This window comes from Oculina patagonica, chromosome 8 (assembly GCF_052425735.1).
Source record: "Oculina patagonica isolate OP01 chromosome 8, crgOcupat, whole genome shotgun sequence".
Classification (NCBI taxonomy): Eukaryota; Metazoa; Cnidaria; class Anthozoa; order Scleractinia; family Oculinidae; genus Oculina; species Oculina patagonica.
The window spans coordinates 34,175,525-34,202,878 of record NC_135765.1 but is presented as its reverse complement, the minus strand read 5'-3'; the positions used below and the strand labels follow the sequence as shown (position 1 = coordinate 34,202,878).

Here is a 27,354-nt window from a genome sequence, read left to right as displayed (position 1 = left end):
GAGAGAAATCCAGGCTTTCCCAGCTCATACTATTGAATCAATGATTCAATAGTATGACCGGAAAGGCCAAGAATGAGCTTCTCGAGTTACAATCAATCATTTTCTATGCATCTAGAGAGAAATCCAGGCTTTCCCAGCTCATACTATTGAATCATATGTCTGAATTTATCAAAACCGGGTCAAGGAAAAGTGACGTCAGTATTCTTGAACAAGTACGTTACTGCGCGAATTGGCTTCAAACGCCACAAGAAAGGAAAAAAAAAAAAAAGAAAAAAGAAATACAGCGCTGAAAGGTAGAGAAGAGAGAGGAGAAGAGAAAAAAAGACTGACATTCCTTTTAGTTTTTATATCATGGAGTTTGGAGATAGTTTCTGGCGAGAAAAAAACGCGTTTACAGCGATTTGCGCTTAAAACGGTGAAAATTTCCTTGACCTGGTTTTGATAAATTCAGACATATGATTCAATAGTATGACCAGAAAGGCCAAGAATGAGCTTCTCGAGTTACAATCAATCATTTTCTATGCATCTAGAGAGAAATCCAGGCTTTCCCAGCTCATACTATTGAATCAATGATTCAATAGTATGACCGGAAAGGCCAAGAATGAGCTTCTCGAGTTACAATCAATCATTTTCTATGCATCTAGAGAGAAATCCAGGCTTTCCCAGCTCATACTATTGAATCATATGTCTGAATTTATCAAAACCGGGTCAAAGAAAAGTGACGTCAGTATTCTTGAACAAGTACGTTACTGCGCGAATTGGCTTCAAACGCCACAAGAAAGGAAAAAAAAAAAAAAAGAAAAAAGAAATACAGCGCTGAAAGGTAGAGAAGAGAGAGGAGAAGAGAAAAAAAGACTGACATTCCTTTTAGTTTTTATATCATGGAGTTTGGAGATAGTTTCTGGCGAGAAAAAAACGCGTTTACAGCGATTTGCGCTTAAAACGGTGAAAATTTCCTTGACCTGGTTTTGATAAATTCAGACATATGATTCAATAGTATGACCAGAAAGGCCAAGAATGAGCTTCTCGAGTTACAATCAATCATTTTCTATGCATCTAGAGAGAAATCCAGGCTTTCCCAGCTCATACTATTGAATCAATGATTCAATAGTATGACCGGAAAGGCCAAGAATGAGCTTCTCGAGTTACAATCAATCATTTTCTATGCATCTAGAGAGAAATCCAGGCTTTCCCAGCTCATACTATTGAATCATATGTCTGAATTTATCAAAACCGGGTCAAAGAAAAGTGACGTCAGTATTCTTGAACAAGTACGTTACTGCGCGAATTGGCTTCAAACGCCACAAGAAAGGAAAAAAAAAAAAAAAGAAAAAAGAAATACAGCGCTGAAAGGTAGAGAAGAGAGAGGAGAAGAGAAAAAAAGACTGACATTCCTTTTAGTTTTTATATCATGGAGTTTGGAGATAGTTTCTGGCGAGAAAAAAACGCGTTTACAGCGATTTGCGCTTAAAACGGTGAAAATTTCCTTGACCTGGTTTTGATAAATTCAGACATATGATTCAATAGTATGACCAGAAAGGCCAAGAATGAGCTTCTCGAGTTACAATCAATCATTTTCTATGCATCTAGAGAGAAATCCAGGCTTTCCCAGCTCATACTATTGAATCAATGATTCAATAGTATGACCGGAAAGGCCAAGAATGAGCTTCTCGAGTTACAATCAATCATTTTCTATGCATCTAGAGAGAAATCCAGGCTTTCCCAGCTCATACTATTGAATCATATGTCTGAATTTATCAAAACCGGGTCAAAGAAAAGTGACGTCAGTATTCTTGAACAAGTACGTTACTGCGCGAATTGGCTTCAAACGCCACAAGAAAGGAAAAAAAAAAAAAAGAAAAAAGAAATACAGCGCTGAAAGGTAGAGAAGAGAGAGGAGAAGAGAAAAAAAGACTGACATTCCTTTTAGTTTTTATATCATGGAGTTTGGAGATAGTTTCTGGCGAGAAAAAAACGCGTTTACAGCGATTTGCGCTTAAAACGGTGAAAATTTCCTTGACCTGGTTTTGATAAATTCAGACATATATATAAACAAAGAAAAATGTAAATAGTTTCACACAATCGTACGAGTGCTCGATGCAAATACATGCAGAGCGGGATACTATAATTAAAAGATTGAGACTGCACGGACAGTTACTCAAAGTTATATATTGTGTAACGCAAGAAAAATAAATGATTTATGGCGTTCGAAGACGTTCGAAGCCATGACACCATGGCGCTTTATAATCCTGAACACAGGCACTGAACTATGTTGGGGTCATAACGTAGATTTAAAATCGACCGCGTCACTCACAGCTATTCAGCCAAACATTAACTATTAATTATTAATAATCAGTTTGCTTTGTATTCATTATAGCAATAATCGCGTAATTGGAGGCGTTTTTATGACAGAAATTATCAAAATAAATGTTTAATTGATTGTCAACACTGTCAAACTTAAAGTTTAAAGTTTCTGTAGAAAGTTGTGTTACTCGTCAGCTATCCCATAGCACTTCAATTTTCCCAATGTGTGGTAGCCCTTTTCATCAACACTCTGGAAGTATCCTGTATCTCCAAACCTAAGTTCTTTCACTGGAAGTGTTGACTTGTCAGTAAGGAGACCGCTGTCCTCGCGCCATACACCGTCATTCTTGTCACAGTTGCAGGCTTGACTGGGATCTACGCACGAGTTAGTCATTCCGCATGCGCACTTTTGACTGACAGGCGACGCCCCGCCCCAGTACAGCATTTGATTAGAATCACGTGACACCCACCAACTGGCAAGGGTACTACCATAGTGAAAAGAGGAGCCATAACACTCATATTTAATGAACTGTTCACAGTGTGTAGAGACATAAGTAAGACTGGCCAGCTGGGACAGACTTGCGCCTGGGTAGTGAATACTGCGCGAGTAGGTACCAGGATCATTATATCCGTCCACCAATGATCTGCTTTCACTGCCGTGACTTATAACCGTCACGCCAACACCATTCTTGTCACTCATGTCACAGTAGGCTGTAAACGGCGCCAGGCCACCAGCGCCGTCTGGATCAATGACGTAATTTCCGCTTGAACTGCTGACGTATTTCCGTATCACAGAACAGGAAGTATTATGAGCAGAGGATCTTACTAGGACAGTTACACCTGCTTGTATAGAATTCAGAGCATTGGTCGCGTTACAGGTGTAAGAGCCTTCGTGCGATTTCTTGACGCTGGAAATGACGAGTGTGTTGTCTAGTAGGATACTGGAGTCAGCAGGAAGTGACGGCTTTCCATCCTTCATCCACGTGACAGTTCCAATCAGGTTACTCACGGCCACACAAGGAAGGCGCAAAGGCGATCCAATCACAGCAGAGATCTGTACTGGGGGACGAACTTTAAACTGTAGACGTGTGAATATCTCCAGTTCGATGGTATCTTCTGCTGTCCCCAGAATATTTTCTGCTTTACATGTGTAAACTCCTCCGTCCTTCCTGGACACGTTGTAGATTTTCAAGGCACCATCCTTCACGGCTTTTCTGTGAGGTAAACCACCAATTGCTTTAGTCCACGTGATCGAAGGTTGCGGCTGACCAGTTATATTGCAGGCGATAGTGATGGTTTGTTCGTCCTCAGCAACCAGTCGATCAGAAGGCAGTGAAACCCGTGGAGCAACTGTTGAAGCATGATTATTAACAATTATTGGATAATTTATTTATGATATCAAGAATAATAAGGTCAACGTTATCAGTCGAAGCCGAAAAGTGAGCTTGATGACGCTTCATTGACTTTGAAGATATCGCGAAAACCGTATCTAACGATCATTTTATTATTCATTGTTTTGAAGAAATTTTCACATATTTATATGTAAAAGTATTGTTACTAATTTTAAAAACACGAAACAACTTTTTAAAGACATGTTTCGGCATGACTTATGCCATCTTCAGTTTATTGAGAATTTAAAATCTAGGGCTATATATATACCCAAGCTACAAATACAAAAATAGAAATGTATACAAAGTAAAATTACAATAACAAAAGATAACGGTAAAGCCGTTACAAAGTGGCAGGTACTGTCTGGTACTGTCTAGAACAGTAATTACTCACAGTGTGAGCTTTAGACCGTTACTAATAGAACAAAAGATTAAAATAAAAAGGTGTTGACATGCTGCACTTGAGTGTTTAAATCTGGTTTTAAACTATTAATGTAAAAGGCCTCTTTTAATTTAAGAAAATAAACGGTTTGAGCAGAATCCAATATTTTAAAGCAATCAGATGTGTATAAATTTTTGCAATTAGATGAACTGTTAAGGTGTTTAAAAACATGTGGATTTTTGTCAGTTAAAGTATGCTCTTTGATCCTTGTTGAAAAATGGGATCTTTAAAACTGAAAAAATTCTTTATTTTAAAAGAGGAAAAAACTAACTTGATGTTTAAGTCGCTGCAAAAACGCCTAGATAACTGTTTAATTTTTATCTGGGTTATATTAGATACATTGCCGATGAAAGGTAGTTTAAAATAGCGAGTGCTGGTGTTGTTAGAATTACTAATACTAACATCACTAGAGGAATTAAGTCTAACATTATCTAGATAACGTTTAATGATTTTGTCAATTATGTGGGAGGGAAATGAGTTACGTTTAAGAGTTTCTGTTAATTTAGCGAGATCTTTGCGAAAACCCGAATTAGAGTTATTGATTTTAAAAGCTCTGTCAACTAAGGTATGAATTAAACCTATTTTATACTTAAATGAAGTAAAACTAAAGTAATTAGTAAGAAGACCAGTGTAGGTTTTCTTATGATATATAGACATGGTACAAATAGGAGAAGAGTTATCTACTAAAATATCTAAGAAAGGTAATTTACCCTCTAACTGCTTTTCAAATGTAAATCTTATGTTAGGATGTCTGGTATTAAGGTAATCTAAAAATAACATGGCATCTTGCTCATTGTTAAATACACAAAAGGTGTCATCGACATATCTACGGTAAAATAAGATAGGGGAGTCTTTATAATTATTTAACCACTGTTCCTCATGGAAACCCATAAACAAGTTAGCTAAGATAGGAGCCAATTCAAAATTGCTCATCTCGCACAAAATTATATCTTTTCTTATCATCCTACTCCTCATGACATCAAGAAACATCGCATTCTTCGGAACATTAAGAACAATAGGAACATTATCATCCTAAAGCCAGACAAAGGAAACGGAGTTGTCATTATGGACCGTAACGTATATAATGATTGTTGTCTTAATATTCTTAGTGATCAGTCTAAGTTTAAACGTCTTGATAAGGACCCTACTTTAAGTAGGGAGGGTAAGCTTCAACGCTTTCTTAGGGATCTTAAGTCTAAAGGCTGCTTAGATGAGAAGACATATCGTGATATCTATCCTACAGGGTCACTACCTGCTAGGTTTTACGGCCTTCCCAAATTACACAAACAACGGGAAGCTAATTCTCCTCCACCTTTTAGACCCATCGTTTCATCAATAGGGGCTTACAATTATAAATTAGCTAAGTATTTAGTATCTATTCTTAGTCCATATATTCCTGATAAATATACTACGCAAGATTCTTTTTCTTTTGTTCAGGAGTTTCAAAATATTAGATCATACGACAAGTTTCTTATTTCATTTGATGTACAAAGTTTATTTACTAATATCCCTCTTGAGGAGACTATAAATATTGCAGTCAATACTATCTTCAAACATAATCCTGATTTTCCCATTAGTAAGGTTAGTCTTAAAAAGTTGTTTTCATTTGCTACTTCTCATACCCATTTTTTATTCAATGGTTGTTTTTATGATCAAATTGATGGGGTGGCTATGGGCTCCCCTTTGGCTCCTATCTTAGCTAACTTGTTTATGGGTTTCCATGAGGAACAGTGGTTAAATAATTATAAAGACTCCCCTATCTTCTTTTACATTAGATATGTCGATGACACCTTTTGTGTATTTAACAATGAGCAAGATGCCATGTTATTTTTAGATTACCTTAATACCAGACATCCTAACATAAGATTTACATTTGAAAAGCAGTTAGAGGGTAAATTACCTTTCTTAGATATTTTAGTAGATAACTCTTCTCCTATTTGTACCATGTCTATATACCATAAGAAAACCTACACTGGTCTTCTTACTAATTACTTTAGTTTTACTTCATTTAAGTATAAAATAGGTTTAATTCATACCTTAGTTGACAGAGCTTTTAAAATCAATAACTCTAATTCGGGTTTTCGCAAAGATCTCGCTAAATTAACAGAAACTCTTAAACGTAACTCATTTCCCTCCCACATAATTGACAAAATCATTAAACGTTATCTAGATAATGTTAGACTTAATTCCTCTAGTGATGTTAGTATTAGTAATTCTAACAACACCAGCACTCGCTATTTTAAACTACCTTTCATCGGCAATGTATCTAATATAACCCAGATAAAAATTAAACAGTTATCTAGGCGTTTTTGCAGCGACTTAAACATCAAGTTAGTTTTTTCCTCTTTTAAAATAAAGAATTTTTTCAGTTTTAAAGATCCCATTCCTGATGCTATTAGATCCTCTGTTGTTTATCAATTTACTTGTGCGGGATGTAACTCCCGTTATATTGGCGAGACTTCCCGTCATTTTTCAACAAGGATCAAAGAGCATACTTTAACTGACAAAAATCCACATGTTTTTAAACACCTTAACAGTTCATCTAATTGCAAAAATTTATACACATCTGATTGCTTTAAAATATTGGATTCTGCTCAAACCGTTTATTTTCTTAAATTAAAAGAGGCCTTTTACATTAATAGTTTAAAACCAGATTTAAACACTCAAGTGCAGCATGTCAACACCTTTTTATTTTAATCTTTTGTTCTATTAGTAACGGTCTAAAGCTCACACTGTGAGTAATTACTGTTCTAGACAGTACCAGACAGTACCTGCCACTTTGTAACGGCTTTACCGTTATCTTTTGTTATTGTAATTTTACTTTGTATACATTTCTATTTTTGTATTTGTAGCTTGGGTATATATATAGCCCTAGATTTTAAATTCTCAATAAACTGAAGATGGCATAAGTCATGCCGAAACATGTCTTTAAAAAGTTGTTTCGTGTTTTTAAAATTAGTAATTTTACTAGTGCTAACAAGGAAATATAAAAGTATTGTTGTGCAAAACACAACCTAGGCATTTTGCAGTTCGCTATGTGCATGTTTAGAAGATGACCGATATCGGGCGTAACCTCTAGCATATTATTCCTTTGCTTTTCTCTGCGCTAATTTACGTTATAAAACAGTTTAGTCTCTAAGGTATTTAGCCAAGAAATGGTTACTTCAATGTATAATAACTACTGCTGTTCTGACGTCAAGTGTATTTTGTTTTTTGGTAAAACCGTTGTATTTTTTTTAACGCAAGTTAGTCTTTTCTTTAAAGACATAGTAACAATACTCACATTGAACTGTTAACGTTGCCGAAGCGCTCGCACTTCCCAGGAAATTTTCCGCTCTGCAGCTGTAAACTCCATCGTCTTCCGGTTTCACATTCTTTACAATCAGAGCTCCACTGGAATCCACCACGTGACGCCCAATCGGAAGTGACGAACTGACCTTGGACCACGTGATCCGTGAAGGCGGATGACCGTCTGCTGAACATGTCAACACTGCTGTTTGGCCTTCGTTGACTGTCATTCCAGAGGGGGGCTTCCGAAGAAAAGGAGGCGAGTTGGAGATGCAACTCTCGCCTTTCACTCCCTGGGGGCCTCTAGGACCCGGTGGTCCTATATCTCCCGGCACTCCCGGATCTCCCTTGAATCCCATTGGTCCTTGAGGTCCCACGTGGCCGCGGTGACCCGGAGGTCCTTCGGGTCCAGGTCTCCCTGGCCTTCCTCGGCGGCCTGGGTTCCCTTTTGGTCCTGCTTGACATAACACGTGATCTTTAGCACAGATTTGGTCCTGCAGTTGTCGAAGCTCTTCTCTGATGAGTCGCTGCAGGTCAGAGGTTGTTTGTTGTGGCTTTGTTTGTGAATTCACGGATGAATCACTTCGTTTGTGCCTGGAAACCATTTGCGCGTGACCTGAAAAAGGAACGCTGTAGTAAGGATAAGCTGGACACAGTTTTCCAATCTTTTGTCAGGGGCACCCAACACACCGTTTCGGTGAATATCTGTTCGGAAGACCTATAACCGCCTACGATTTTCGGATTAAAGTGCGATGAAAAACTGGAGAATTCTTTAGCTTCAACTTTCGTGACATGAGAAAAGTGATGCCTGTTGTTTTCGGAGAGAGAAAAATGTCGTTTTGGGAACGAAAAAAGGTCAGCTACGATTTTCGAGAAAGCATCAGCGGCTCGTAAATTCGGGTAATAATGTTTCGTTCTCTAAAATTTTCTGAAGTTTGAAAGTTCAGCTAGCGTATCCGAAAAGGTATACTTTTTCTAGCATTTAAAATTAAGGCTTAAAATAGCACGAAAAAGCCACTTACAACATAAAACGGTGTTCCCACACCTATAGTAAATATTTCTCGTTGGGTGCTCCTGTTTTGTGTGCCTGTGGTTTATTTTGCTTTCTCGTCTCCAAAGCATTGCAGCCCACAAGCTCAAAATTGGTTCGTTACAAGATAACCTACTCGAGTTTTAACTTCAATTTGCATGTTCTATGTTTCATTACCATGGCAGTGCAATTTTTTCCAGTATCTATACACTGTCACAGTAATTTATACTGTACGACAGAATGTTCTATTTTCCAAAGGGAAAAATAATTAACTCTCACGCCCATTTAGAAAGGACCTGTAAATTCTTAATTATTGCTTTGCCCTTTAGAAAACACAGGGAGTCTTTTTGCGAAGTTAAGACCTTTAAAAAGAGTAACAATTTTTTATTTTCTATCCTAAAACAGGGTCAGGATTTAAGACTCTGTGATATACGCCTATCCTAAATTTACGGGAGTACCCCCATTCCCTCCTCGTCTCCGTTTTGTTTTCGTTCCTCACAAATTTCGTTAATTTCCTTTATCGAAAAATATTAACTTCTCATTTATGATTTTCAATTATGTTTTTCTCATTTTAAACGATTTCGTTCGCCCATTTGCGTTAATTTAACAAACAGAAAGCGTTGCAATTTCCTCTAGTAATTCACAGGGCTCGATTAATAAGGTGAAAAAACGGCAGCAGTCGCATTATTTGACTTCAGTGATATCAGGACTGCCGCATTTCTATTTCAGTTCCATAATTTTACATGTTTCAAAGTAATTTCACGACAAAGGTTTTAAAGAATAATTTCTTTCTTTCTTTCTTTCTTTCTTTATTTCTTTATTTCTTTATTTATTTATTTATCTAGGGGCAACCGCACAAACAAGATAGTGACAATCATTTTTTTGTGATTTTCGTGGTCGGTTATAACATTTAACATTATTTCACTGTTATTGACTCTCCGAGATCATGCGTTTACATGTAGTTAGAAAATACCATGAACGCCACATCCATGAAAGAGAAAAAGTAGAGCGGTACTACTTATTCGGGGAGTGTCACGGAGACAATACGGAGCGGGATATCCTCTTTGAGACGTGTGCCCGTGTAAATGTCAAATTTTGAAAGAAACATCTTCAAACTGATAATGGATACGGAGTGTCCGAAACATGTCTTTGAAATTTAGAAGTGTGATTATTTTTTCAAATGTTTAATTTCGCTCATACTTTTATGAAAGTTCGCTAATATTTTTTTGAAAGGTGTGATAGTCTTTAACTTTCTAAACTTGCACGATACACTCCTAGCTTCCTAGTCAGCAAAGGAATCAAATTGTGTCCAATTTTTGCTGGACGCACACTCTTGGGACATTTGCCCAGCAAAATTAAGATAAAGATATACGAACGAACATTTCGCTCGCATAGCTTGATTTCTGGGTGGTGTTTTTTTTCTACACTACAAGCGTTCCAATTCTATTGACATCAGCGGTTAAAGTCTCACTGAAATAGCCGGCGTTCGATCTCAACATACTGAAATATAAAAATTTACTGTTGCGTTTGTCCAGACTTTAAACTTTTAAATAAAACGGCATACTGACTTTAAAAAAAAAAAGAGAAAAAAGAAAAAAATGGCTTCCATTTGGATTTGAACCAACGACCAAGGCATACACAACTTCTGTAGAAGTGTTTTCTACCAACTGAGCTATCGTAACTTTGTATGGTACAAAATATTTTGTTTTGTATATTTTAACTGATATTATATTTGGACGCGCTTTAAAAAAAAAACATGTTTAATTACTCGGTTATGAGTAAGCAAAACACTAAAAAATCGCTTTGTTTTTTAATTTGTCGTACAGAGATAATTTCCACCACATTTCTGCACTGCATGTTGCAATAATATTCAAGCGAAGCGAATGATTTAAATTTATGCAATTACAGAGCAATGTATGGGCACGTTGCACAGAATTGCTTATTTCTCGACTCTTGAAAGACCCACACCAAAAACAAAAATGTAGGGTTACTAAGAGTCATACAAAGATACTTCATGCTAAATTTTAGAATGAAAGGTGTAATATTCGAGCGAGAATTATTTAATCACAGAGATGATTTACATAATTACAGAGCAATGTATAGGAACATCACAGAATCGCAAATTTCTCAACTCTTGAAAGATTTTTATCAAAAATCAAAACGTAGGGTTATTAAGAGTCAAACAAAGATACTTCATGTCAAATTTTAGACTGAAAGATGTAATATTCAAGCCGTAGAATTATTTAATGGTACTTATTTCATTATTAATTACAGAGCAATGTATGGACACGTTGAACAGAATTGCTAATTTCTCGGCTCTCGAAAGATTTTCATCAAAAACAAAAATGTAGGGTTATAAAGAGTCACAGAGATGCTTCATGCCAAATTTTAGACTGAAAGGTGTAATATTCGAGCCGTAGAATTATTTAATCGTACTTAATTATTTAATTTTATTTATTTAATATCTTGTTTGTGTAATTATTTTGAGTAACGATTCTTTAATTAAATGATAATGGAATGGCGTGTGAAGAAAACTCAGAAAAAAAATTCTGAGTTCAAAGACGGGATTTGAACCCTCGACCTTCCGTACACTAGTCAGACGACGCTCTTATTCTTTAATTGCCAGCAATAAAAATCAAAAGTTGACATCCGACTTCCTAGCTAGCTCTCTCTTAGTGCATGGTTCATGAATCCGCGGAGAAGGGGAAACTACTATATTTTTTAAACCCGTTCATTTCATATGAGAGTCCCCTGTGAGTTCATGAATGCTTAATTCCGCCAAACGTGTAATGCTTTTCTTTGTTTGTATGATTCCTGAGCAGACAAGGCTAACAAAGACAAGGAGTAAAACAACTGGTAAAAATATAGATCTAACTCACCCTCGTTGCCTCCGTGCCAGTTTTTGTCTGCCTCAGCCATCCATTGTTTAAAATTCTTCTGTACTTTACGCAGGATTTCTTCCTCAATCTGATCACAGAATGTCGTTGGGTGCGATAGAAGTCGAAAGTGTTCTTGTATCCTAAATTCCACATGAACAAGTGCGATGCAACACACGATAGACAACAGTAATGCTGACGCGGCACACAAATTACCGAGTGTTTTTCTCGTCTTTGTCTGAGGAATTTTCTGGTCTTGTTTCATAATGAGCAACGCAAAATTCGTTCTTCTTTTTGGCTAAGATGCTCAGAGAAAATCGGGTGTACAGATGTGGCTATCTGTACCGTGCCGTGTGTTTGCTAAACTATGAGAGCCTCTCCTTATATAAACCTGGATATATTTAGATTGACGTCCGTGACCGGAAACCACGCAATAAAAGCCTCTTATCTCCCGGGTAGAAATAATACTAATATACGTACATGCATGCGGAATTAATATCTCACATTTATGCACGGTAGGCATAAAAACATCAACGCCTACTTAGCTGATTTGATTGATTGTTAACACTTTTAAACGTCTTATAATTAAACGAGATAGAGCAAATCCAAAAGAACACGTTTTGAAGTCTTGGAAATGTGCGCGCACTGGTTCGGCCAATTGAAATCGGAATCGCGCTTGCACAGCAGCTCGTACTGTCATAAAGTGCAGCGAAAAGGGATTGTATGAATTAAGAAAAGAGAGATTGATTAGAGAAAAGCACCTTCCAGTGATTAATTTTAAACTGGGAGGTGGCCAGATGGGGGGGGGGGTCCATTTCATGGGCGCAAATCGAATTCATTTTTACCCCTACGAGAATCCAATTCTTTCTGACAAGTCGCTCCTGTCGTATTTCTTTAAAGCATTTTTTACTGAATGCAACGAAATAATTCTCAAAAGTAATCATTTTAGATGCGAGATTTAGCACAGTAAAAGGTACTAAACTACGTAACCTGACAAGTCCTGGGGAAAAGTCCCCCGGGGATTTTCAAAGGATTCTGCTCTCATACGTAGTAATCTGCGTAAGATGTATTCGGTGCTATCATCACTATATCATCAAAAGAATTGAGGATTCTGCTCTGTTACATGCCAGGCTCCACAGGTAGTAAGTGATGGCGGCCGATCAGGCACGAAAAGTAGTATCTTTTATGGGATTTTGACATCCATAATATTTCCACAGTTTGTGTTTAGTTCGTTACTCAGACTATTCAGTGCCAGTTACAACGAACATCTTCGATATGAAGTGGTTATCCGTGGTATCACGAAGATGCAAAAATGGGCGAAGTTTACCCAATATCTTCCGAAAACAGCCGAAGATCATTAGAGGATAAACACTGAAATTGCAGTCAGGAATATTCATAACTCAAATATTTGTCTGTCACTGACTATTATCAAACGTTTTAAACAACGTTTGTTTGAATTCAAACAAACGTTGTTTAAAACGTTTGATAATAGTCAGTGACAGACAAATATTTGAGTTATGAATATTCCTGACTGCTGAATTTCAGTGTTTATCGTTTAATTAGTTCACGACACGGTTCACAAGTTGCAAAGATCGCTAGAGACTTGGAGCGGAAATCTTTAAACGTCGTCAAACAAAAGGAACATCTAACGTTTAACCACACTCTGACAGAGCGAAAATCCTCCCCAAGAGTCTCCAGTTCAACCCTCCGATAAAGTGCAAAGAAGGCTACGAAGGCCTACGACTCATGACCCAAACACTGAGCAGATGGATTCCAAATTAAACCCAGGCGGCCCAGGCTCTCTCGTTAATTATTTGCAACGGTCCGGTTCGACTCAAGCGATAGAAAAATATGCTTCATAAATTGACGAATTTGAGATCTTTCGTTCCTAAATTACAATAAACTGTAAGCCATATAAACTAGGAGTAGTTCTCACTAACATTGCCCCCGCTTTTGGCTAGTCCTGCTTTGAATTTGATTTTGCAAATGTCGTCTTTTTTGTGGCTGCCTGGAAACTTTTTATTAACCGTCCGTCTTTGGCGTGAATATGTGAAATTTTCTTGGATGTTTACTCTAGTGCTTTTATAGCCGTGAGACATCTTACAACTAATGCTTATTAGTGAAAAGTTAACGAAAGGAAACAATGAGATTAGTGTCTAGTGGTATCGATTTGAGTAGTAACTTTTTCTCGGTGGAAATAGTCAAGTCCTCGTATTCGTTTCTAAGAAAAAAATGATTGTAACAACTATCGAACAACTGGAGCTAACTGTTTTCATAAAAATTTCTTGGCCTTGAAGCGGAAACCACAGGCTTCGTCTCGACAAATGACTTGTCAAAGATGCGGCAAAATTTTCTCACCTCTTTTGACGAAAACGTCTCGCGAGTCTCAGTACTCAATCCCTTTTGTAAAATCTTTTTTACAATTTAATATAATCTCTGGAGTGTGTTTCGTCGAGAAATGGCAAATCTCAGTTGTGAGTTGTAGCTGGGTAGTCTGTTTTGATTGTGATTAAGTCTTTCGGTCTGTTGTGATTTGTGTTTGACCGATCGCGGTTTACAAACGAGTCTTTCAATTCAGCGAACTTATCTAACTTTGAGACGTTAGCCTGCGTTGCAGCCGGACATCTCACAAAACCTCGGGGTTTTATTCGTCTGCAACGCAGGCTATGAGACGTTTGAGTCGCAAATCTTCAGCTTGTTGCTCGCAGTATGGCGGCGAAAACACCCAAAACTCCTTGCGTGCTTGCCGCAAAATTAACCGAGACCACCGTGCGCGCCTAGTTTCTTCAAATCGGGATCGCCTCGCGTACTACCATACATTTCTTGTATATTTTTTCATATATTTTCTATTTTTTAATCCCTTATATATATACACGCGGGGACTTCAATGATGCCTCCTCGGGTTTCGGCCTCTGGGCCAAAACCCTGCGGGGGCAATAAAGATCACTTACCTATTGTTGATTGTCTGCCCAAAACCCCTCAAAATCACACAATAACAGACAATCAACAAAGGTAAGTGATCTTTATTTATATGGCTTACAGTTTATTGTAATTTAGGAACGAAAGATCTCAAATTCGTCAATTTATGAAGCATATTTTTCTATCGCTTGAGTCGAACCGACAACGACCGTTGCAAATAATTAACGAGAGAGCCTGGGCCGCCTGTGATTATACCACCGCCTCCATAGTACTGATGCCACCCCAGCGTCATTCTATGGCCTCCCAAAGATCCACAAACCTGGTATACCACTGCGTCCAATAACCAGCTGCATCAACTCACCGACCTACAACGTCTCCAAACATTTGGTTTCCATCTTAACCCCACTACTGGAGGGGAAATACTCAGTAAAGAACAGTGCTGTGTTCGCCCAGCATATAAGAGATCAACCGATTGCAGAAGATGAGATCATGGTATCGTTTGACGTCATTGCTTTGTTCACCTCCATTCCAGTAGAACTAGCTCTACGGATCACTCGTGAGAAATTACTGCAGGACACTACTCTAGCAGAACGGACAGACATTTCTGTTCCAAACGTCATCGACTTCTAGAGTTTGTCTTAAAGAACAGTTTTTTCACTTACGAACAAGAACATTACCAGCAAACGTTTGGTTGTGCCATGGGGTCTCCCGTGAGTGCCACTATCGCTAACTTGGTGATGGAGTACATAGAGACAAGAGCAATCTCCACCGCAGCGCATCCTCCAAAATAGTGGTATAGGTACGTTGATGACAGCCACGTTTGTCTCAAAAAAGACCATGTGCAAGAGTTCCACGATCACCTTAATTCCATCGACCCGAACATTCAGTTCACAAAGGAGATCGAGGAAGACAACAGGCTTTCATTCCTGGACACAACAACTTCCAGAGTCCGTGGCCACGTTCAAGTAAGCGTGTACCGAAAACCAACACACACGGACAAGTACCTTGATTATAATTCTCATCATCCATCGCAGCACAAAAGGTCAGTGGTTAATACACTCCTTAACAGAGCCAAACAAATTCCAACTACAAATGCAGAGCGAGCGAGAGAGAGGAAACACGTAATCAAGGTACTTAAGGATAACAACTACCCGTTACGTTTCATTCAAAGTTGTAAAGCTTACCGCGACACTGCTAACCACGAGCCAAATAACAGCGACACTTCCACCACAAACACAACACCAACGTCCAACACTTTCGTTGTACTCCCGTACGTCAAAGGCGTATCTGGGAGACTCTCCCGAGCGTTACGTGATAATGGCCTGAAAGTAGGTTATAAACCTTTGAATGTCTTGCGTACTCGCTTTCCACGACCGAAGGACAAACCTTCAGCGGCACAGACCAGAGGCGTTGTTTACAAAATTGCTTGCAGTGATTGCGATTTTGTTTATTACGGACAAACGGACAGGGCCCTGCAAACTAGGATAAAAAAAAACACAAAAGGGCAGTTCATGTTTGTGACAGCAACTCAAAAGTGGTCCAACACGCGAACGAATTCGACCACAACATGGATTTCGACCAGGCAACCATCGTGGCTAGGATGACGGACTATCACAAGAGGCTCTTCCTTGAGGCATGGCATTCTCTAAGGGACCAGAACGCGGGAAATGAACATAATTGACATTCCCGATATTTACAAGTCGCTAGTGTGACATTTAAAGTCTCGTGCAGCGATCGCGCGCTTTCGCCATGTCACGCGTGTTCTGTGAGACACTCTCGCACGCGCATAATGTAACCGTTGTAAGCCGTTAGCTTTTTTCAAAACCGAGGAAGGCCGAAGATTCTCGGCCGAAACGTCTTTATAAGTTTCAAACAAACGTTGTTTAAAACGTTTGATAATAGTCAGTGGCCGACAAATATTTGAGTTATCATTAGAAGTCTTCCGCCGGTATTTCTGAAGATTTTTTGTAAAGATCATCTGAAGATCTAGACACATGTCCTAGGATTTTCCACTTAATCGGAAGGTTTATTTTTCCATACTCATTTTCGGACCTGTAGAACTCTAAAATCCACCCGTATTTCCAATGCACCAAAGGTATTTATTCTTTTCTCTTTTTTTCTCTTAGAGACGTACGAAAAAAACATTAAAAAGAGAAATAAACACATAACTTAAAATACAGACTTGTGGTTACCAGATTATTCTCAATTTCAGACCAAAAATAATCTACGTCCCACTTAGCCTCAGGTCAAAAAAGCCCATTCCCATTTTTTGCCACGGACACCGAAGTATAATAAAATGTAATGTACATATACGAGAAACGGAAATAATAAACATACTTGGGAAAAAGGAAAAAACTGGAATGAAACGACTGCTTTTTACTGAACGTAAAGTCATCGTACAAATGTATGCTTTATTGACTTTATCTTCAACTTGAAGATTTCAGTTCCACAGGACTACAACAGAATACACTTAATAACTAAACATTAACATTAACAAGCTAACAACTAACTCTTGGTCGTGAGGGAAAAATTCTCCTCAAGTTCTTTTAGTGATTCATTATAACAGTTTAAAATATCACAGATAAAGTGGGCGCTTAGATTCAAGATATTTTCATCGCACATAGCTAAGATATATATAAAAAGTGCCTTATAATTCAAAAATTTAAAACTGTTATTTATTGAAAAGAGGCGATCTAAGAAGACACCTCTGAGATGAGAAAATGATGAGTGGGTGCATTTCATCAAAAAATTGAACTCGTCACCAATAGATGTCTTACAGAATGGGCAAAGTCTCTCATCTCGAGGTATCTTCTTGTATCGACCTGATTCAATAGGCAGTTGATGACTAGAAATCCGCATTTTGGTTATCGCCACTCTTTGGTTGACATTTTTTTATTATCCTTAGATAAGGTTCAAACCTAACTTCGTTTTTTATTTCGCCGTAAAGACTTAATTTGTTTCCACTTGAAGGATCTAATTTATCCTTATTTATTTTTTTCAACCAATGAACCTGAAATTGTTTTGAAAGATTATTTTTAAACAACCTTAACAGGTTGGGTATTTTACTTCTTTCAAAAGTTGAAAAATCTATTGTCATCACATCTAAGTTAGTAAAACGCAAAAGGTGTTTAATAGTGGTAAACCAAGAGTGCTTACCAGTGTTATCCAAATGAATGTTTGTCTCAAGAGCACTACTTAACATTTTGTTTTCTGAGAATGTAAGAAGTCTCAAAAAGTATTTAAAAATTGTACTATAAATAAGGAGGTGAAGGGGAAAGCGTCCAAGATCTCCTTTTACTGCGAGGTTACTTGCTTTGGAGTGAACCCCTAGAGCCATTTTGCATACTTTATTATGCATAGTTTCGGGGATTATTCGTTCATCAAAAACTTTGGAAACAAATTTATCGTAATTACCCCCAAACAATTTTAAAAAACAACCCCAAATTTCACAGTTGTACAAAAGGATTGGCTGTATAAGAGAATCGAAAAGCTTAAGAATTGTTGTGACAGAGGCACCATTGTAAATGTTAATCTCTGGTAGGAAACTATATAAAGACCTTGTAGCTTTATTATACAGCTTCTTCTGTGCCAGTGAGAAAGAGCCAGAGATTGTGAAAACAATCCCTAGATAGACGTAGCTATCAGTTATTTGTAATGGTTGTTTACCAAGCTTGAATTCACCTCTGAGTACTTTGCCACTTTTGTTAAAAATAATGACCTTAGTCTTCTTGATATTGATTTTCATTTGCCATTTCTTAACGTAACTATTTAATCTATCAAGGCACTTCTGTAAACCGCTTTCCGATTGAGAAAGAAGAACTAAATCATCTGCGTACAGTAAGCAACTAATTTGGCAATCTATCATATGCAGAGGTTCACAACTAGAATCAAACAGATCAACAATGTCGTTTATAAACAAGTTAAACAATGTTGGGCTCAGGTTGCAACCCTGCTTAACTCCTATAAGAGGTTGAAAAAAGGAACTAAGTCCATGCTTAACTTTGACCGCAGAAACAACTCTATCGTACATGTTTTTTAGTAAAAAAATTATTTTTTAAGAAATTCCATATTTCATCAGTTTATAGAACAGCCCATTTCTCCATATTGTGTCATACGCCTTTTGAAAGTCGATAAAGCAAGCGTATACTTTTTTACCGTTTTTTGTATATAGGTCAATGAGAGTCTTTAAAACAAAAATGTGATCTGACGTCCTATAGTTTCTTCGAAAACCGATTTGATTCAAATATATCATATTATTCTCATCTAGATATTTTGTAAGACGTTCATTAATAATTAATGTGAAAAATTTTCCCAGACAACTGCACACGGTGATGCCGCGGTAATTATTAGGGTCTCCTGTATCACCTGCTTTAAATACGGGTGAGATATATCCTACTGACCACAACTGAGGAAAAATGCCTGAGTTTAAAACTTTGTTGAAAAGAATTTTTAAGGCGGGCCCGAGAATGAAAATGCTAGACTTGATCATCTCATTTGAAATACTATCGTTTCCAGCGGCTTTGCCTGTTTTCAATTTGACAGACGCTTTGTGAATCTCCTCAAGAGAGATGTCGTCATCGAGAATTGGGTCATTTACCTTCCCGAAATCAGCAATCCTGGATACGTTAAAGTCAACCAACTTCTCAAACTCACTTTTCGAAGTAATAGTTGGCGAAGATAGTTTTTTAAAATAATCTAACCATTCATCTGCGTTCACCGCGTCTGTTGTTTGTTGGGCTGATTGTTGCCGCAAATCATTTACCATTTCCCAATACTCCTTGGGGTTATTTGATTCAAAGTTGGCAATTTTCTGAAGTAAGGCTTCCTTAAACAATCTCTTCTTCGATTTTACCATCTTTTGAACGTTTTCTTTACAACGAAAAACCTTCCACGTAAGAAAGGGTCAGAAGGAAATTTAGACGTCAAATTTCCAAGGCGCAGCACCTCCTTTTTTAACTCAAAACAAGACTTATCAAACCATTTTCTTTTCTTCCTCTTTGGAAGCTTCGATTTTTTTCGCCCAACACAACCCAGTTTAGCCGTTAAGGTAGAATGAGCTACAGTAAAAATAACATCTGAAAAGTCTTTAACTGCGGAATCGACGTCACAGGCGTCATCCTTCAGCCATTGAAATATTTATGTGGAACTGGAAGACAGAGCCCGAGTGAGACGCATATTTTTTAAAAAAAAAAAATACTTTTCAGGGCTCTATACATTATTCGGCTTTGGAAAAGCTACTGCATGTCCAGTTGCGTGACACCTAGCGTGATGTGACGATGTCGTGACCAGTGTAAGCTATCAGTCACTCATCAGACACTACCGCCTGTTGCCGGGAATTTTTCCTTTGACAAAGACTGTTTGTGTTATTACGGCGAGTAGTGTTATTCGTCTAGAGTGATTTTGACTATGCAGATTTCCAAATCCAACCTGGGCCATTGTAGCTCGTTTAATTTCGTTAGCTTGATTATTCATGCTGTCACTTTGTCGCTGCTTCTAGCAGGATGTTTAAGAATCGAAATGAAATTGAACTATCAAGACGCAAAGCTAGCTGCTGTTGAACGACTCTGTACTGAACGAGCACAAGACATGTCGCAAGAAGATACAGCTGATGTCAAAGGTAAGAAATATGATTAATGTTTGTTTCAGTAGCGCAAACTGTTACAAAATTGTGCAAAAAAAATCGGCTGAGAAAAGCCTAGTATTACTACGATAGTGATAGTTACAACCCCGCATTATTAGAACTGACAATCTCTCGACGCGCGAGTTAGCGCGAGGGAAACACGTATCCTTACTCGTTCCAGACTCTTTTGCGCCTCGTCAAATGAACCCTTAATCGACGGAATAGAGGAACTTTGCTACATCTTTATGTACAGAAAAGTTAAAAGTTGACACAGGAAGAATTGTAAGACTACGGCATACATTTGAGATTTGCCAAAATCTCGCCATCCCCCCAGACCGAGCCAGCCCGCCCAACTTGTTAAGTTCGTCACGTTATCAGATGTAGATCTCGAAATTCGCGCACGTTATAAAATGAGGGAATGAGTTTGTCACAGCCACGTAGAGGTAAGTATTCAACAAAGTAAGCCTTTTAATACAAGTGACGTGTTATTTTATTTCAAGGAAAGTCCGACACACCTGAAAACATTAACAGGAGACGCCGTGCTGGAAGCAGTGAGCTTGCAGTAGACAACAACAACCAACAAACCAACGAACTGATTAAAATAAGAAATGAGATCAAGAATAATTTAGAGAAGATGAAAGAGGAGAATTCTCGAGTTTGCAGGTCACCTCTTGGCTCGGTAAGCAAACAATCTTGATCGCTGGTATTATTACACTCTCGTTCCCAAAGCCCTGGATAAAAAGAGGTAAAATCCATAGATTAGTTTTGCTATCTCCACTTCCTCTCAGCAGTAGCAACAAAGACTCGTCTTTTCTAAACGTCCTGCGCCGAAGACGTCAACTGGAAAATCGATTGCCTTTTATCCCCATAAATGGCAGTTGAATTTTTGAAATTGCCTTTTTATTTACTTACCGTTATATCATCGTAAATTGTTGAATGTCTCTGGCTGGTAGATCAATGGCCTGCTTACAAAGCCAAGGCTTATGCCAGTTTTCCGCAGCATGAAACGACTAGGAGTATTTTCATAAATATTTTATATAGCTCTAAGTATTTTAAATTCTCTTTTTACATATTTTTAATACCTATTAATTATGTCCCCAAATTAGTATGGGATTTTCCCAGGCTATGTGGCCTTGACAAATGCTCTTTTTGCGCTGGACACCAAACACTTGCAATTGATTGCCCAATACTTGCTAAAACGGAAATGTCAAACGGTATTTTCTAAGAATATTCATAAGAATATTTTCAGCCTAAAATCGGCAGAAAAATAAGAATATTCAGCCTGGGTCGGAAAAACTGTATTCTTATAAAAAAAAAAAAAAAAAGAGTGTAGTGACCTCAGCCATACTTCGTACCAGGATCGCCTACTCCGAAGTCCACCGCGCCGGCCATTGTACAACCAAGTCTTCTAAAGAAATCCTAATTAAGTCAACATTTAGTGAGTAATGGTGTTTGTTTTAATCGATATTTTAGATGTGTCTTCGTGGTCCCCCAGGGGAACCCGGCACAAAGGGAGAAAAAGGAGACACGGGGGACAGCGGGGCTATGGGAGCCCCGGGTGCTAAAGGTCAGAAAGGCGAAATAGGACCCCAAGGACCTCCAGGAATACCCGGTCAGTCGGAGACGCCTGATAATCATCGAGGAGGGTCCCCACGAGTTCTAGTGTCTCCTTCGATCTTAACAGTGAATGAAAACCAGACTGCGAGATTTCACTGTACTGCGACTGGTAAGTACCTTGCCACAGATATCTAAGAAATAGATGTCTGCTTAGTCTGAGAACTCTAAGTCTGATAACTATTTAATTATAAGATTATTGAAGTCTTACTCAATAGTTGGCCTTCGTCAGGCGCTCCCGTAACATTTTTGGACCTCGGAAACAAGACGAAATGACAGACTTTAAGATTAGTTTAAGAAATACTGCAAATAACAATAGTGAGGGAGACTAAGAAGAGAGCGGCGAGCAGAGAGGGGTAAAGAACCGTAGGGTCCGAGCCTTGGTCTGATTTGTTTTAACTTTTTTTTTGTCTTTATCCTCACTTGTTTGTGCCTTTCTTGCGACCTTAAATACTTCTTACCTTATATAGATCTAAGGTTAACTCTCGCTTTAAATAGTCGTTTATCTAGTTGTGATCGGTTAAAATTTGCTTGCCTTACTAAGTTAGCTGCGAACATCCACATCTGATCAGAAGTACTTTTTTCGAGCCGCCTCACCCGACTGGTTTTCTCTTGGCTAGAATGACTGATGAGCTTTTACTAGATAAAAAAGCTTGTGCATTGTAAAGTTTAGATCAGATCAGCAAAGTAGAGCGCAGAAGATCGACAGAAAAGAGAAAAATAAACAGCCTAACTACAAAAAGACCCTTGTAGTCTATGGGTACTTCCTGTTGTTTTAGCGAGTTCCTCTACACTTTGCTCGGACACATTTAGTGAAGAACAAAGACTTTTACGCACTTCTTGTATAACAGACAATTCACAGCCAGAGCCATCTTCCTAATTCATTTTAAATTCTCTATGGGATCCAAAACAGTGTAATTTTATAGAAGCATTCTCTATTAGATTTTCGTTGGGAGCCACTAATAAAACGACAAGTTTATTCTTTGCTGAAAAGATCTAATCGTCTTATTACTTTGCTGTAGTTTCACCTGCAGATGAACGTAAACCTGTCATAGTGTGGCGAAAAGACGGAACAATTCTGCGGAATGGACTTAAATATCGCGTGCTCCGAGATGGAGAGCTTACAATCAAGCATGCGCAGTACAACGACAGCGGAGCTTACGAGTGTGTCGCACGAACAAACATTGCCCGAGCCGAGGCCTTCACGGACCTTGTGGTCAGAGGTCAGTATCAAAGGAATGATGTTAGTAAGAAAGACGTTGCTCGGGTTGTCACGCAATGGGTAGAAATATTGCGTGACGACTGGCGAGAGACGACAACATCCAGACACCGGAAAAATATCAGATCGTTGTTGGGTTGGTAAGGGTTTTGTCCGCTACATGCAGTATCGGTTGGTTTGGCTGTACCCTGCTAGCAGAGTCGCCTCAATCCCGACCTGTCTAGGAAAGATCAAAGCGGCTCTGCCAGCAAGGTAGATTGGCTGATCAGCTTTTCAAACGTGCATTAAACTCAGTTAAAACAGTTTGATTTACATGATGTTTTTTCCAAATGAACTTTTTCAACTTTTTCCTGATGAAACGAAACGGTTGATCAATATTTACCGGTCCTTTTACCCAAATCAACCAAAATCAGTGTGTTCCGATACAACTCGAAAAACATCAACCAGCGCAACCAACTGTTGATAAGAACACGGCCTAACAGTTGCAACCGTTTCAACCAAAAAAGGTGGGGAAAGTGTTTTATTGAGATTGTTGTAGAGTGTACAGTTTTGTACTGATGTGTTCCTTGCTTAATTCTAATTCTAATTCCTCGATAGCAACACCTCGGATCAAGCCGCTATCCCAGCGACCAATGTACGTCATCAAGGGGAATGACTTCACCTTCCCTACTTGCATCGCGACAGGGTTTCCTTCACCGACTATCACGTGGTCTCGAGTCTTCCACAGTCTTCCAGAGAGTCGCAGCATTTCAAGGAAAGAAAATTTCACCATCGTTAATACTACCGCAGGGGATTCTGGAATGTATGTATGCGAAGCTACGAATTTCGTTGGCAGTTCCCGAGAGATGATGCAACTTGTCGTGCTTACAATTCCACGATTTACGGCGAAGCCGCCCGAGAATCGTGCCGTAAACACAGGGGACATACTCATTGTTAACTGCAGCGCGCAGGGAGACCAAACTTTGTTGGTCACGTGGAGTCGCGAGTACGCAAAACTTCCTGAGAGGAGAGCAACCGTGCGAAAGGATGGGACCTTGGTGATCACTCAACTAGTTCCAAGGGATGCTGGGAAGTATATTTGTACTGCCAGCAGCCTGGGTGGCACAATAAAGATTACCGCTGACATGAACCTTGCTGTAGTGCAGAGTAAGTGGGATATAGCTTTTTTGCATTGCAATTACAATGTTTTTTTTTTGTCACACAAGTTGACGGCTTTAAGAGTTTGAGCAACGTTTTGTGCTGCAAGAACAACGAACCAATTTTTTTAATTTAGAACTGTTATACGGAATAAAATAGTTCAATAGTTTTGGCAAGTAACCCTTTAAATTCTGGGAGCAACTTTTACTCAATTTACTGGCACAGTCTATACATGCCTACACACAGGGCTGGTTATCACCAGGCTGGGTTTACTAAAAGGTTTTCAAGCGTGAAATTCACTTCAACCTGAACTCCTCTTGTGTTTTTATTGTTTTGTTAATTTGCCTATCCCCACAGCAATAGAATTCTGTAGTACTGAATTTCATTAACTAAACTTAGTCTTTTAAGAACAAGTTTTCGTTTCACGACGCTGTGTGACCGGTAGTTGACGTGTGATCGTTGCGTTACATGTGATCGATAGTGACAAACGTTTCCGTGCAGTTTTTGTCAATAAATTTCAATCAAATCTTTCTCATGGTTCTACAAAGAATAACATATATATTTTTCCGGGGACAATAGCATTTTCGAATCTAAATTTGTGAACTGTTTCTCTGTGCCTGTTTTTAGAGGGTGTCAAGGAAGGAATCTGCCCCATACCCCTTCCGGTTGAAGTCTGTGGAGACCAGACTGATGACGAGTGCACTTTGGACTCTGACTGTTTTGGTGACATGAAGTGCTGTTCGGATTCTTGTCAGAAGCTTTGTGTACAACCACCACAAAGTAAGTTAAACATTCTAACATGTCTGACCATGTTACAGTTTCTACGCTGCAAGTATCGGTGAAGAATTCCGTTTTGTTGAAGTTGGCTGAAATCACGACTTTTTGCAAAACAAATTGCTGAATAACCTGGCTTGCGGCCGTGAACACAAGATCACGTGAGAACTTTTGAAGCACTTGCGTGTATATGTATTTTTTTTATTGGTCAATAAGAACTTATAACACTTTGATCATTTTTCGCATCAGCCGATGATTGGCTGATCATCTCGCTGTCATGATTGGTAATTTGGATCCTTGTTATTCCAGGAATCCGGGAAAAGCTACCTCGTAAACATAAAAACCCCTTCTAGACTATGGGTCGTCCATCATTTTTCTTTAAAAAAAAAACACTAGCCAAAAAAGGGCGCAAGGGGAAAAAGAGGCGAGGAAAAACTGGGACGAGACGCGCGTCTTGCCTCCAAATCCCCGACGGCCATCTTCGGCTCGACGGACTAAGAAAAAGACTAAGAATAATTATGTATGGGGAGCAGTAAGGACTAGTAACGAAAATATGTTACATGATAACGTCCTGGCTTGATAGGAAGATTTATTGTGGATTTGTTTTTTCTTTAAAGCGAGGGATTGTGTTGATATCCTTTATGCCGGCTATAACATGAGTGGTGTGTACATGATAAACCCTGATAGAAAAACTGACATTGAAGTGTACTGTGATCTGGAGATGGACAGTGGTGGATGGATTGTGTTCCAAAGACGACAAGACGCGTCTGTGAGCTTCCATCGCACGTGGAACGACTATAAATATGGCTTTGGAGACCTCAAAGGGAATTTCTGGCTTGGAAATGACAAAATTCATCGCATTACATCAGCTTACAAGATGTCGCTGCGAATCGAGCTTGAAGACTGGAACGGGAAGAAAGTGTTTGCACGATATGACAGCTTCAAGGTGGACAGCGAAAAAAACAAGTACAAGATGACGGTCAGCGGTTATAACGGCACATCCGGGGACTCTTTGAGTTACCATAGCGACATGATGTTCAGCACGAGAGACAAGGACAATGACAAGTGGAAGACTGGGAGCTGCTCAAATGACCTGACGGGGGGATGGTGGTTTAACGATTGTCATCACTCGAATTTGAATGGGCAGTTTATGGGAAACACGAAGGCTTACAGCGGCATTGGCTGGTCTCGCTTTAAACATAATCTATCTTTGAAGTTTGCTGAGATGAAAATGAGGGCACAGTCGTTTGACAATGAAAAAGAGGAAGAATGAGAGGAATAAGATATGCGATATCGGACGGAAGGTGTCTGCTTGTTTATCTCTTCACTCGCACAAAAGTTCCCAACACTTGTGAAAAAATTAGTGCAATTTTCATAAACAAATTGAACCACATAAAAGCACTGCTAAATAGCACATTGTACAGCATAATAAACAGTAACATATGAAAGCGCTTCTGGATAGCTTTCATTTGAATGGTAACATACTATAGTTTGATATAAGGACTTCAAGGTTAGAAGCATCTTGCACAGCATAGTAAATAAACAGTACCATATGACATCATTATAAACAGTGTCACTTGAAAGTAATGCTCAGTGACACAAATGACATCATTATAAACAGTGTCACTTGAAAGTAATGCTCAGTGACACAAACTAGGGTTTTATTCGATTCACAGAGTTAAAGTCAGAAAAACCTTGTACTGATATAATTTTTGTTATTTTTTAAGAGTTTTTTCTAAGGCGTCTGAGCAATTTGTTGTTTGAGTTTCCGAATGAACCCCATTTTAACCCTTTTCCGATAAGCCAGGGACCAGTTGCCTAGCGCCAGTATGCTATTCAACAGGGCTCTGAACGCAAGTGTTTCGCTTTTTGTCAGCCCTACGTGACCGGCGACCAAAATGGACTGTCGGCAACCTCGTTCCCAGTTCTCTGGGATGGGAACAACAACAAACCCGCGCAGTGTAAGCGCTTTATTTTAATCCGCAGGAATCATGAATGTACTTAATACTTGACCACATAGTGTCATATCGTCAAAATTAGGCGGTTTTTATACATGTACCAGAAAGAGAACTCCAGGTATTGTATAAATATTTTTCATCACGTCTCAAGCACTGAAATGCAGAAAAATTTCGCTGCAAACCTCCGTGCAGAGTAAGAGGCTCCAGCAGTCAAGCAAAAGCTAAATAAAAAATGTTATAAAAAGTAATGTTTTTGCATGGAATTTAATCATTCTTGTTTTCCCGGGTGTTTTTCTCGATAAAATTCATGAATAAAGCCCGGGGGGACTCCCATATGAAACGGACGGGGATGCTCGTCGGAAATTTTGAAAAGAACCCCTAAAAGAGACCAATCTGGGTGTGGCTCAAGCCTTTCTTGACCCCTAAAAGATACCAAAAAACTAAGAATGGAGTTTATATTTGTATATTTCTTCGTGTGTAACCCTAAACGAGACCATTATGGCTAAAAATATTGGCGTTTTGGGCATTTTTTCCCGGAACACCCTAAGCGAGACCAAAAGTCCGAAATTTACACCCCTAAGCGAGACGACGAGCATCCCCGTCACTTTCATATGCGAGTCTTCCCCCCCCCCCCCCCCCCCGGGGAATAAAGTTTCATTTAACATTTCCAAGCGTGGCAGTCCGAAAAACTTCAATACGTAACTCATTCTTTTTTGGGCCAGTAACTTTTTCGTGTCTGAGTTTTTCAGGCACCCAGAAGATCAGAGGTCTACGTTTTCGAGATG

The 27,354-nt window shown here is 38.8% G+C and overlaps 2 protein-coding genes and 1 long non-coding RNA gene across 3 annotated transcripts; 2 read left to right on the top strand and 1 right to left on the bottom strand.

Annotated features, from left to right (window-relative positions):
• Window positions 1-2,048: 2,048 nt before the first annotated feature.
• LOC144662115 (uncharacterized) lies at window positions 2,049-11,669 on the bottom strand. The gene is made up of 3 exons (XM_078522856.1): window positions 11,332-11,669; window positions 7,418-8,038; window positions 2,049-3,654 (listed from the first exon to the last, which is right to left on the bottom strand). Exons 1-3 carry the CDS (start codon window positions 11,591-11,593, stop codon window positions 2,489-2,491), a joined length of 2,049 nt encoding a protein of 682 aa, XP_078378982.1. The 5' UTR covers window positions 11,594-11,669; the 3' UTR covers window positions 2,049-2,488.
• Window positions 4,367-7,059, top strand: LOC144662147 (uncharacterized). Its single transcript, XR_013572401.1, has 2 exons — window positions 4,367-4,512; window positions 6,430-7,059. It is a non-coding gene; the product is annotated as an uncharacterized LOC144662147 (long non-coding RNA).
• Window positions 11,670-19,632: 7,963 nt separating the features above from the next.
• LOC144662113 (uncharacterized) lies at window positions 19,633-26,208 on the top strand. The gene is made up of 7 exons (XM_078522853.1): window positions 19,633-19,864; window positions 20,368-20,546; window positions 21,341-21,593; window positions 22,504-22,704; window positions 23,298-23,846; window positions 24,465-24,617; window positions 25,229-26,208. The coding sequence occupies exons 1-7, from the start codon at window positions 19,654-19,656 to the stop codon at window positions 25,882-25,884; spliced, it is 2,202 nt and encodes a 733-aa protein (XP_078378979.1). The 5' UTR covers window positions 19,633-19,653; the 3' UTR covers window positions 25,885-26,208.
• Window positions 26,209-27,354: the final 1,146 nt, after the last annotated feature.